This window comes from Gossypium hirsutum, chromosome D05 (assembly GCF_007990345.1).
Source record: "Gossypium hirsutum isolate 1008001.06 chromosome D05, Gossypium_hirsutum_v2.1, whole genome shotgun sequence".
Lineage (NCBI taxonomy): Eukaryota > Viridiplantae > Streptophyta > Magnoliopsida > Malvales > Malvaceae > Gossypium > Gossypium hirsutum.
In genome coordinates this window covers 5,500,385-5,512,005 of record NC_053441.1, presented here as the reverse complement: position 1 = coordinate 5,512,005, position 11,621 = coordinate 5,500,385, and the positions used below count along the sequence as shown (strand labels likewise).

Genomic DNA, 11,621 nt, shown 5'->3' with positions numbered 1-11,621 from the left:
TAATACTTTGATAACTAGCATATTTATCTTTATCCAGATTATGATCTACCATAATAATTTTTAAAATAACTTCTAATTAAAATTAACACATGAAATTAAAAAATAATTAAAAAGTTGTTGAAAATTAAAAAATAACTCCTAAAACCTAAAAAAAAATACATTTTAAAAATTAACATTTAAATCCCGGTAATGACATTCTGACATTCAATTTTGTAATACTTCTACTGTAAAAAGAAAATACAGGTGATTGAAAATTTTGAGTAACTTAAAAAATGTAAAAAATGATAATTTATAGATATTTTTTATTTTACATTAACTATGACCGGGGCAAGATGAGACCACTTTAAAAACCTTGGTCCACAAAATTGGTACCCAAAGCCGAAGCTATGTTGATATATCTATATATAAGAGAGTACTGAAAAATTAGTAGCGGGAAAGTGACTATCGAAAAGAAAGAATGGGAGGGAGAAATTAAAATGTTTTAAACTGTAATCATTTTCTGTTATTTTTTTCTTCTCCATCTCTCTCTCTCTCTCTCTTTTTTTTTTACTGTTGGTTTACAAAATCTTCTTCCCTTGCTAATTTCTTTGTCTAGGGTTTTGGTCTGTTCGTTATTTTTTTTTATTCTTTTTAGACTCAAATTCTTTGAAATTATGAGGAGAAATGTGAAGAAAGAAAAACAAACAGATAAGGGTGATGCATCTGCTGAACCGGTTCGAACCAAGGTGGCGGGAGTGGCCCGAGATGAGTCGGCGGATGTTGAGTCGAATCAACCGAATCGAGAAGAGGATGCGGGAGATAGGAGGGTTCTTCGCTCCAAATACCTTGCCGTGATGACCAAAATAAGCGGTTATTATTATTTTTCTTCTTCTTCTTTTCCTGAAAGGATATTAATCTCATTTTACTAGTTTTTTTTTGTTTTAATTTTCTTTCCAGATTTGAGCTAAATTATTGCTTTTTCTAACTTGAATTTTTGGCGGTGCAGATGCAAGGGATGAAATATCGAACGTGGATTCTAATAAATTTAACATAATCATTAATGAAGTCGACAACTTACATCAACAAGGTTTCCCTTTGCTTTTCCTTTAAGTTTTAGAGAATTTGTTTTCATTTACTTGTTACGTCTCATTTTGTTGTTCTTGAATAGCTTTTTAAATATTCAACATTTTCATAAATTATCACATTTCTTTTAACTTCTTAAAGGAAGTCCGTTAAGCGTTAATTCGTTGAATTTGTTTGAGATTTTCTAGGTTTTAGTTTAATTAACTTAGTAGCCTTTGTTCATTTCTTTTTTTATGTGGAAAAGTTGAAAGAATTTAATCTGCAAAGGTGTTGCAAATAGACTCACATTGGTCATAAAGAAATATATATTTATTATTGTAATTAATTTTGGTGCTTCTCTTTTTCGTGCTTCTAGTTTCGAAGCCACGTGAACAAGTAGCCGATGCGGAGGCATTGTTAGGCTTAACCAATACATTGGCTACTTCTGTTAAGTCCATCTCTTGTGAAGGAATCAGCGTAGCAGACTTCGTCAATTGTTTAATTAGGGAGTTTGGGAAATCCACCAGGAGCCTTGAAACACAAGAAAATGAGCAGATATCGATTGATTGGAAAGAAATTGGGGTGGCTGTTTCGCCATTCTTTAGAACCTGCAAAGGAATTTGCACTATGTTAGTTCTTTTATAGATACTGTTTCGAGTTTTCTTTTTGGTCTTTAATGGATTGGGTGTTAAGGATTGTTGGATTCTTGCTGAATTGTTTTGCTTTGTGCTGATCTTTAGGCTTGGACCAATGAGTAATGAGTTAAAACAACGGAAGCCTATGGTTACTAGAAAGCGTGCTGTCAGACCAACTGATACTACTCGGCCTGATGAGGTGAAGTGTGTTCTCTGGTCTTTAGTTTTTAAGCATCATTTAGGGTTGTGAAATATAGTTGAAGAACCTCAATAAAATCATTGTGCTTGTTTCATTTTGTTTTTTGGTATCTTAGTTTTTTTTTTTTCAAGTTATGATAAAACTATTCAGTTCACTTTAAAGTTCTTGTTATTAAAAACTGAAATATGTTCATGCCATGCCTAACCTAACCAACTTGACTTTTGTTGATCTAAAATTTTTATTTTTATTTATGAAATAAAACTAGTATTTGTTCTTTGTGTAACTAGGTGAATTATATTATAGAACTCTTAACTATTTTTAAGTCTAACAACTGAATAATGAAACAGAACTGTATTCAATTTGTTGTGGCTTACAGAGAGTTTGGTTTGATTTGTTTTCTTCATTTAACTACAATAAATTGATTCAGTATAAACTTCCGTTAAATTCTTGCTGAATTTAACTGAATACACTAATTTTTAAGTGAACGCATGATCAGGAAGAAGGTGTATAAGTTGGCACTGAGTTACTTGGTAATAGCCATATCTCATGGAGTTGGTGTGTTTTTGAGTTATTCACACACTATCTTTTGGGAATATTCAAACTTCCTTTCTTGTTTGGTTTCTATTAATTGATGGTTAGAGATGTTGTGGAAGTAAATAAAACGTGTATCCTGATGTGCAGTGTTTAGTGTTGTGTGGTTGAATGTATACTGTTTGGTACCATAAGCTTAGCACTCATAATTTGCATTGTGTCTGTCTACTCTTTTAACAACCATTGTTGACAAAGAGTTATTGTTGTGCTCAACAGGTTGATGAAACTGGTGCTGAAGAGAAAACTGATACTGACAGGAATATGGCAGTGATGTTTGAAATTTTAAGGAGAAAGAGACAAGTGAAACTTGAAAGTTTGATCTTGAATAGAAGTTCATTTGCACAGACTGTCGAGAATTTATTTGCTCTTTCATTCTTAGTTAAAGATGGAAGAGCCAAAATGGTGGTGAATGGATCTGGTTCTCATATTGTCTGTAAGTATATATCGAGACAGTCGACAGACAATTCACTTAGCATTATACCTTGATAATGCAATTGTCTCATTTACTGTTTTCTTTCAGCACCTAAAAATGCCCCTGCTGCCTCGTCCATAGCAAGTGGTGAGGCTGCTTACAGCCATTTTGTGTTCAGATTCGACTTTAAGGACTGGAAGGTATGGAATGTGCTATCATCATATATAATCCCAATATTGCAAGAACTATTGAGTATTATGTTCAGTGCTTTTGCTTTATCAGTGTAACAAACTATTTTAATTGGCTAGAGTAAATTATTATTTTCTTGTATAGTGTTTATAGGTTAATTTCTTTCCTTTTAGTTCTGGTTTTGAATGAACTGGCTTTCAGTTATTGATGAATGTGGTACCTGTTGGTGAGGAGCTAATGCCACATAGGGAAGGTAATGGAGAAATAGTGTATCGGTATTGATATTCTTTATAATTAAATAGTGAAGTATTAAGTTGACTAAACTCTATACATCAGTTGCTTGTTTTTACAAAAAAAATATTTTGCCGGCACAGTTTTAGGCTAATTTGTTTTACCTTCTAATTTACATTTTTGAATGAATGGGATTTTAGGTAATGATGAATGCGGTTCCAGTTGGAGAGGAGTTGATGCCTCACAGGGAAGATTCACACCCGACTTTGTCCCAGGCGGAACCAGCGGCAAACAGTTCAGGAGCATCAACCACAACACCAATCCGAAAATTATCTAGGAACCGAGGGTTGATTTTGCAAGAATCTATTGTAGACGACTCGCCTGAACCAGATGATGCTAACAAAGGCCCTGGCATTGGCAGATGCCAGCGTAAGCTCAATTGACCGACTTTCCTCTTGAGAGCACATTGTGTACAATTATTTCAAATGTTGTAATGTAAATAGCTGTAGCTCAATCTCGAATCGGTAACACTCATCTTTTTTGTAGTAGATTCCTCTGCTGTACGAGCCCGGAGCAACTCTCTGACCTATTTACTAACTAGGAGCATGTTCACTTTGGATTCTTAGATACGTGAATGCATTTTCGCTAGATTATTCTGATTTTGGAGTAGACTAATTAAGTAATTTGATTATTGTACTTCACCATGCATTTGAGTTGCTTGTTTATGTCTGTCTCTTATTACTATATCTTAATCTTGAGTATTATGTTGGCCTTAATGTTTTGAGAATTTTGACCTTCCAATATTACATTTTTGATGTATTGATGAATTTGGTTTTTTAACATATACACGTATTAGTTATTTGTAAAATATTTTTGAAAAAATTAAGTTTGAACATCTTAAATAATTAATGAAAATATCTTTACCTACAGAATTATTTATTTATCAATTTTTTTTTTCAAATAAAATTTGAGGATCTCAAATTCGATATTGAAATCATAAAGATTTTTTCAAATTTTCTTCAAATTCCCTCGCCTTTTTTCTTCCATATGGCACACCACAAGATACAAATCTCAAGAAACTATAATTTTTAATAATAATATTGTTTACTTTTATGCTATTAATAATAATTATAAAATTCTTACAAACAAAGGTTATACTTTTTTGAAATTAAGAGTGTATTTTAGATGAAAATTTTAAATAATTATAAAAATATATTTTAACGTTTTTCAAATATTTTAAATTTTTTCATCGAAGTACGCTCTTAATATTTGCTATGAATTCTCTTTTATATTTCTTTTCCTATTCATCTTGTTTTGTTTTTTTAAATCTTAAGAAGTTTGTTATTTTTCTGAAGAAAGAAAAAAGAAAATAAATTGCTAAGTAATGCTATCAGTCGTAGCACGTGAGTAATCACGTGATCATCAACGCCACTAGTATTTTCTCCCTGTCCTTTCGGGATTATAAAAATCATAATTTTCAGACACATCATTCATTCATTCATCACCATCAACCACTTTTAAACCTAGCTTTATTTCCACCCTTTTCCTTTCTCCCCCCTCCGCGCTTTCCCTTCTTCTCCGAACCCTAGCTTCCCATATTCTCGCACTTTTGTTTCTTTCTCTTGGATTTCGTTGCTCGCCCAATGGAGTTTGGTGGTGGACGCAAGAGAGTGAGGCCCGAGGCTGCCTTGAACGGCAATGGCGGCTTCAAGAAATCCAAGCAAGGTGCGAATTTTCTGCTACTTATATGTATATCAAATTGTTTATGTTTATGCTTCTATGACTTGTTTGTGCTATACTTGTGATGAAATTGTGATTTCTAGGGTTTGGAGGACTTTCCTTTCACTTTTTTTTTTGCCTTATCTTTTTCATTTATGACCTTTCTTCGGTTTCTTTCTTGAGGTACTGAGAAAGTGGGAAGCTTGGAATTTCCGTAGCTTAAGAGTGTTTGATTACTTGGGAAGTACTAATGAAGATTTGAATGTTAGATTTAGTTTTGGTAAATGGATATAAAAAAATTTCTGGGTATGCTTGATGATAAGTATCAATTGATTGATTTATGCTCTAGCTTAATTCTACTATCGTAACTTAATGAAAGGAGAAAAGAAATTTTATGAAAATAGAAGAGTAAAAAAAGAAGACATTTTGAGTTCAGATTTAGCTTATTTTTACCCCATTCAATCACAAACACAGTTGTGGAGTTCTGAAACTCTACGAGCAGCTTTATGCTTGCTGCGTGGAGTTTTAGAAATCGATGTAAAAAAGTATTGAATTAGCAAATTACCTGGCACTGGGTAGACGTATGAACTCTTTTTTTTTTTTGGGGGGGGGGGTTACTGCAATTTTCCTTTGCTTTAAACATAAAATTTAAATACTCCAAAATGGGTTGTTGATTGTCAGATTCATTTAATAGCATGTGCTGTTTACTTATTCATGGTTGTAGCAACCAGTTAAACTTTCTTGTAGACATTTTGAATCCTTTGCCAATGTGTAAGGTATCATCCACTCCCCGTGTGTGTTATCTCCCTTAGTTTGGGTTTCCTGAGCTTAAGCAGTAGTGAATTAGCATATGATTGCTCTTGTATTTTGGTGATTATAATTAGCATCTTGTATTGTTGCATAGCTTGGTTTGTATTGGTTATGGTGATGAATTTTTTTCTGTCCCTTGTTCCTTTATCCCTCTATTATTTGGGTAAAAGATTGAATGTTAAGTTCATTGAACCTTGTCATTATGGTTAAAATTTTCTTACTTGATTATCAATGATGTCTTACTTTGTTAGTGAATGTAGTATTATATTTATACATGTTTTGGCGCATGTTATAGTCTTGATTTTTCATGCATAACATTGTGTTTGAAAATTTAGAAGATTTCTCTTTCATGGTTATTCTTGTTGAAGTTTTCGGAATTAATGTCTGAAGCGAATAGATATTTGCCTTAAATCTGATTTCTCCATCATGGAAAAAGAAAAAGAACAGAAAGCTGTTTTCTTTTAATCATCTGAAACTCAGTTCTCTGGAAAATAGAAAGCTCAACTTACTTTCAAAGTCACAAAGTTGAGTTTTTTTTTCTGGGAACCAAAAATATAAAAGAATGTGTTAAAATATCTTTTTATCCCTTTATTTCCTCATTTTCTTGAAGGAAACAAAGTATTGCCTCAGGGGACAGAACATTTTTAAAAGTATGTACTGGGAGTAGTTGCTGAGTTGTTAGCAAACTATTCAATAATTTCAATTTATTAGTAAGGTTAATGGCTCTAAAAATTATCTAAACCAACTATTCATATTTAATAAAGCGCATTTTTTCTTTTATAGTAGGATAAGAAATGTCAACAGGGTATTAAATACTTTGTAAACTTCAAAAATTAATTACTCTCTGAAATTGTAACTGAGATAAATTAATTAATGTTCTGCAACAGAAATGGAGTCCTTTCCAACTGGTATAGGAAGCAAATCAAAGCCATGCACAAAGTTTTTCAGGTTCAAATCTTAACTTATACAAAATAATTAGCCTAATGCACTTCCATCTTTTTCTAATTTTTATAAGTAAACTTTTCCTTTGACAACAACCTTCTGAAGTAAAATTTATGTGATTATGACTAATTAATTGGTCAGTTAAAGTGATGATCATACAGGTAACGCTCTTGGCTCTAATCATGATAAGAAAGACTATGGGACAAAAATGGTTTGTTTCTTGGTGAATTCTTGGACTAACTACATAGTGGCCTATATGTAAACAGAAAGAAACCATGCAGGATTCAAAACTTTTCTATTATAGTGTACTTCTATAATCTTTTCAATTAAACACAGGTGTTATGTGTGGAATATTGAGTAAGTACCGGAAAATTTGGTACATGGTAGTCTATTTTCTAGATAATGGAAATAGAATGGCTTAAGCCTGAATTTACTCTAGAATATAATGTTGCTTGTTGTTCGAGGGCTCGTTGTTCTGATGCAAAATTATGGGCTATTAAGTTCTAAACAGCATGTGTAACATAATAAGGTATTTCATGACATTGATGGGCTTTTTCCAACTAAATATTTGGAGGCTGTTCTCCAATTCTTTGCTTGAGTAAGCTTTACTTAATTCCTTTCTTTTACTTAATTGGTTTATAAATTTTGAGGATTGTCTTATTGAAGAGGAAAGGAAAAAGTAGGAAACGCTTGTTATTATATATATGCATATATTGTTGTGTAATTTGAGATTTTTTTCCTTATTTGATTAATAATTCATGCACATATGGAATTTTGTTTTATGTTATGAGTATTGTTTTCCTATCTTGATTAAATTTTCTTTTCAAAAAATAAGGCCAACATTCTTGGAAAAACTTTTTTGGATGTACTCATAGAGTAGCATGTTTATCTAGGGCCTTTATTCATTTGTAGCATTCTTGTATATGTCAACTTATTTTAGTCAAGTTTGCTCGGGAAGGTTAAAGATTTAAGTTTCTTGAGTCTCATATATCCTCTGTAAAAGCCACACAGACTTCTTTCCTTTACTTTTCAATATACATCATAATCATTTACATATTGTAGGACTCATACAAGAATTTTAAAAGTCATACATCTGAACAGTAATTAATGCTTTTATGAGAAACTATTGAAACAAGCTGGGTTTCTTTTTTGTAAGTAAGATTTGATACTATGTGAATGTATGTACTTGGTTTTATGTGCATTTATTTTACCTGGGAATCAATTTTTATCTTTTTCTTGGGGGGGGGGGGAAGATAATGCATATTTGCATTTTTCTAGGCACTGGAGCTTGTTTTGTTTGAAAATTCTGCTTATAGACAATTGAAGTTTGTAAGCAGTTCAGTTAATGAAATGTAATTGAATTTGATAAAACTCTTCTTCATTAATTTGAGGATGATAGTGCGATGGTATTGTTATGACTACTGTTATTACATTGAGGGCATCAATCTCTCTCTTTCTCCTAGAAGTAATGGTAGTTATGAACATTTTTCTTGTCTGTGTCAAACAGTTTGGTAACTATTTATCCAGTGATAAACCCATTTTTAATTTTATAAACATGAAAATGCTTGAGAAATGACAGCTAGAGTAGGATGCAGAATAGCTGTTTTTTTCTGGGTGTATGGAATTGGCAGTGCTTCAGTACACTAATATCGATCTGAACTTTACGGCAAATTAGAAAAAAAGTGCATTAACTGAGATAGCTGATATATTTTTTATTTTTAAAGAGGAAAGTTATTAATTTGATCTTTACTGTGCTTGGAGTGGTCCTTGGCATGTATTTTGCATGGTGCTACTTGATGGTAAGATTGGAAAGATCATGTGATGAGTGGCTTGATTGATATGAGCTCTGTTTTTAGTCTGGTTAAGCTCTCAAAGCATGGATTGATATCACTGGATGCTGGGTGGATTTATGACGTTTCTAATTGTTTATACCCTGCTTCTTGATGATCAAATTATCCTCGGATAAGTTATCAAGTTCAAATCCCAAACAATCTAAGAATCCATTGCAATTTGCAGTTGGCACAATTAATTGTAACGTGGATTGTCGCCATATTATTGTAAAAGAAGATATGATGTGTCTGGATCAAGTGAGTTGTGCATTAGGTTTAATGAACGTATAAGTAGTGTAATCGTATAAGACTAGTGCTGCTTGTGGTGAGATATTGAGTAGGAGAAGAAAGCATTGATTTTAGGATGGATTCAATCTGTTAAGACTATTTTCATCATAGGGATAAGCTTATTACTGGCTTTTCTTATTAGATGCACGGGAGTGTATGAACTTTCCTTTAGATTGATATGGAAAACTTTCCTTCTAATCTCTTCAGTTTTAGGACTATATTAAGGGAGAGGAATTGATTGCTTGATTGAAGTGTCAATTTTATATGATATGCTTTTTCTATATATACATTCAAGAAAGTGGCTTTGTGGAGAAAGGATTGCTGATTTGCTTGGTTCTGGGCTATAGTTAAGGGTTGTGTCATGTTCTTAGTGCTTGCTACTCAATGATGTAGTAATACAGAAGATTCTTTTGTGTGTGATTCCTGACGTTACATGCAGTAACACCAATTTCATTGTATTGTATGAGCTATAGTGTCTGCACAAAGAACTTAAATAAATTCATAATTGCGTCTCATAGACTGTACTAGTACTTATATTACAGTATTAACAAAACGGTATTGCGTTGATATTAGCTTTGATATTCTTGAGTTTGTTGATTTCACAGCACTTCTGGGTGCCAATTTGGTGAGAGCTGTCACTTCTTGCATTATGTTCCGGGTGGCATCAAAGCAGTGTCTCAGATGCTCGGTAACAACCCAGCTCTTCCTGCAGCTGCCAGAAATTCAGTAGTCCCACCATCCTTTCCTGATGGCTCATCTCCTCCAGCTGTAAAGACCCGCCTGTGCAGCAAATTCAGCACCCCTGAAGGTTGCAAGTTTGGTGATAAATGCCATTTTGCTCATGGCGAATGGGAGCTTGGAAAGCGGACTGGTCCTGCTTACGAAGACCCTCGTTCCATGGGACCAATGCCTGGGAGAATGGCTGGCAGATTGGAGCCTCCCTCACCAGGTTTTGGTGCTGCAGCCAGCTTCGGAGCATCTGCCACTGCCAAGATCAGCATTGATGCATCTCTTGCAGGAGCTATTATCGGGAAAAATGGTGTGAACTCGAAGCATATTTGTCGGGTTACAGGAGCCAAGCTTTCTATAAGGGAGAATGAATCGGATCCTAGTTCAAGGAACATTGAGCTGGAGGGAACATTTGATCAGATCAAGCAAGCCAGTGCAATGGTTCACGAACTGATTATAAATGTTGGTTCGGCCTCTGGAAGTAGCATGAAGAACACCTCTAAGAGTGGATCCGGTTCGGGGAACAACTTTAAGACTAAGCTGTGCGAGAACTTCTCTAAAGGATCCTGCACTTTTGGTGAAAGGTGCCACTTTGCGCATGGAACAGAAGAATTGCGCAAGCCAGGAATGTAAATTCCTCAATAATGTTGTTTTGTGTTAGGTAATCACTCTTGCTTTAGCCGTTGAATTATATTATTATTTTGGTGTAGCTGATTATGTCTTTTTGCCGGATGCAAAGGTAGCTTGGAGTGCAACAATTTTTTCTTCTAGGTTATGTTTTTTTTTTTTCCTCTTTATATTTTATGGATAATGATTTTCTCTGTATGAATGAATGTATGCATGTATGGATGGCTCTGGAGGTGCCAAATATGATTTTTTAACCTTACATCTCATTGCTTGAAACCAAACTTTATCTTTGGCTTTCTCCTTTCTGTGATAAATTTCAAAATTGCCCTTTGTGTCCTATGTTTTGATTTTATGCAATTATATAATTTTAGTTTTAGTTGAAATATTGATTCAATTGTATTAATTTAAAATTTGTATAATGACAAATTGTCACTTTCGTCTTGAATTTTTTTTTCACTTTGGCCAAATTTTTATTTGAGTCTGAAAAGTTGAGTGAAGTTAGTATGTTTTTTTTTTTGTGGAAAGTGTGTACTTATTAAATTTTGATTTCCTTACAATTTTTTATTCAATTGTTTAGTCTGGTTAAAAATTGTTCTCTTAGTTAATAGTGTTGTGACACGTTGCATTTTTAAAAATAAATACATATTAGAGTTAATATGAAATAAAACTTAAATTAAAATATCATTTAGTTCTTAAAGTTAAAAAAAAAAAAAACCGGCCTTGGATTGCCTACCGCTCCACTAACTGTTAGCCTGGATCATGGATCATAGTGGATAGTCCTCCCTGGTTAAGAGTGTACGAAGTCATAAAATAAGAATCCTGATGTTCAAAAGCTCGTAAATACAATTGATCTAAAGACTGGTATTTTGTCAAATTTTAAGACGGTGGTTCATATAAACATGGCTCATGAACCATAAATATCATATTCATTAATGAAATGCCCTTACGCCAAGCAACGAAAATGCAGGAAACAATTTATCTAAAAATATATTTGTTTCTCGCAAGGACTGAATCAAAGGAAAGGACAATCCTCCAAATACATGGCCTTGACCTCTTTAAGGTCTGTTTGGAACCTACACATCATTCATATTTGTTCCAAAAATAAAGGATTACTATATATATTAATTATTTTAATTATTGATCGTTACAATTTAATATTTACTGTTAAAAAATAGTCAATATTTACTGTTAAAAATTAAGTTATTAAAACATTACAATATATTTGTTCAAAAAACAAAAGAGATATATTAAATCATTTTTATTTATTAAACTTTATCAATATAAAAAATCAATACAATCCATTTTCATATTTTGAGAAATTTTTTATTCTTTTCAGAGACGTAAGTGTGGTTCTCTTGAAATCAACAAATCTCTCAACA

General features: G+C 32.9%; 2 protein-coding genes across 4 annotated transcripts; both read left to right on the top strand.

Moving 5' to 3' along the window:
• Positions 1–340: 340 nt before the first annotated feature.
• LOC107906751 (non-structural maintenance of chromosomes element 4 homolog A) lies at positions 341–3,957 on the top strand. 3 transcript variants are annotated; one of them, XM_041093292.1, is made up of 8 exons: positions 380–849; positions 986–1,066; positions 1,418–1,670; positions 1,782–1,875; positions 2,683–2,899; positions 2,987–3,078; positions 3,269–3,320; positions 3,499–3,957. In XM_041093292.1, the coding sequence occupies exons 1-8, from the start codon at positions 654–656 to the stop codon at positions 3,633–3,635; spliced, it is 1,122 nt and encodes a 373-aa protein (XP_040949226.1). In that variant the 5' UTR covers positions 380–653; the 3' UTR covers positions 3,636–3,957. The 3 variants fall into 3 exon arrangements, with proteins under 3 accessions (XP_040949225.1, XP_040949226.1, XP_040949227.1); XM_041093291.1 differs by lacking the exon at positions 3,269–3,320 and having other exon boundaries at positions 341–849; XM_041093293.1 differs by lacking the exons at positions 3,269–3,320; positions 3,499–3,957 and adding an exon at positions 3,241–3,267.
• Positions 3,958–4,767: 810 nt separating this feature from the next.
• LOC107906752 (zinc finger CCCH domain-containing protein 14) lies at positions 4,768–10,501 on the top strand. Its single transcript, XM_016833851.2, has 3 exons — positions 4,768–5,023; positions 6,715–6,775; positions 9,492–10,501. The coding sequence occupies exons 1-3, from the start codon at positions 4,942–4,944 to the stop codon at positions 10,246–10,248; spliced, it is 900 nt and encodes a 299-aa protein (XP_016689340.1). The 5' UTR covers positions 4,768–4,941; the 3' UTR covers positions 10,249–10,501.
• Positions 10,502–11,621: the final 1,120 nt, after the last annotated feature.

Coding starts and splice junctions, on each gene's coding strand:
- LOC107906751 (XM_041093291.1), top strand. CDS start 654: ATGAGGAGAAATGTGAAGAAAGAAAAACAAACAGATAAGGGTGATGCA. Junction 1,067..1,417: donor CGACAACTTACATCAACAAG/GTTTCCCTTTGC, acceptor TCGTGCTTCTAG/TTTCGAAGCCACGTGAACAA. Junction 2,900..2,986: donor ATCTGGTTCTCATATTGTCT/GTAAGTATATAT, acceptor GTTTTCTTTCAG/CACCTAAAAATGCCCCTGCT.
- LOC107906752 (XM_016833851.2), top strand. CDS start 4,942: ATGGAGTTTGGTGGTGGACGCAAGAGAGTGAGGCCCGAGGCTGCCTTG. Junction 5,024..6,714: donor CTTCAAGAAATCCAAGCAAG/GTGCGAATTTTC, acceptor GTTCTGCAACAG/AAATGGAGTCCTTTCCAACT. Junction 6,776..9,491: donor CCATGCACAAAGTTTTTCAG/GTTCAAATCTTA, acceptor TTGATTTCACAG/CACTTCTGGGTGCCAATTTG.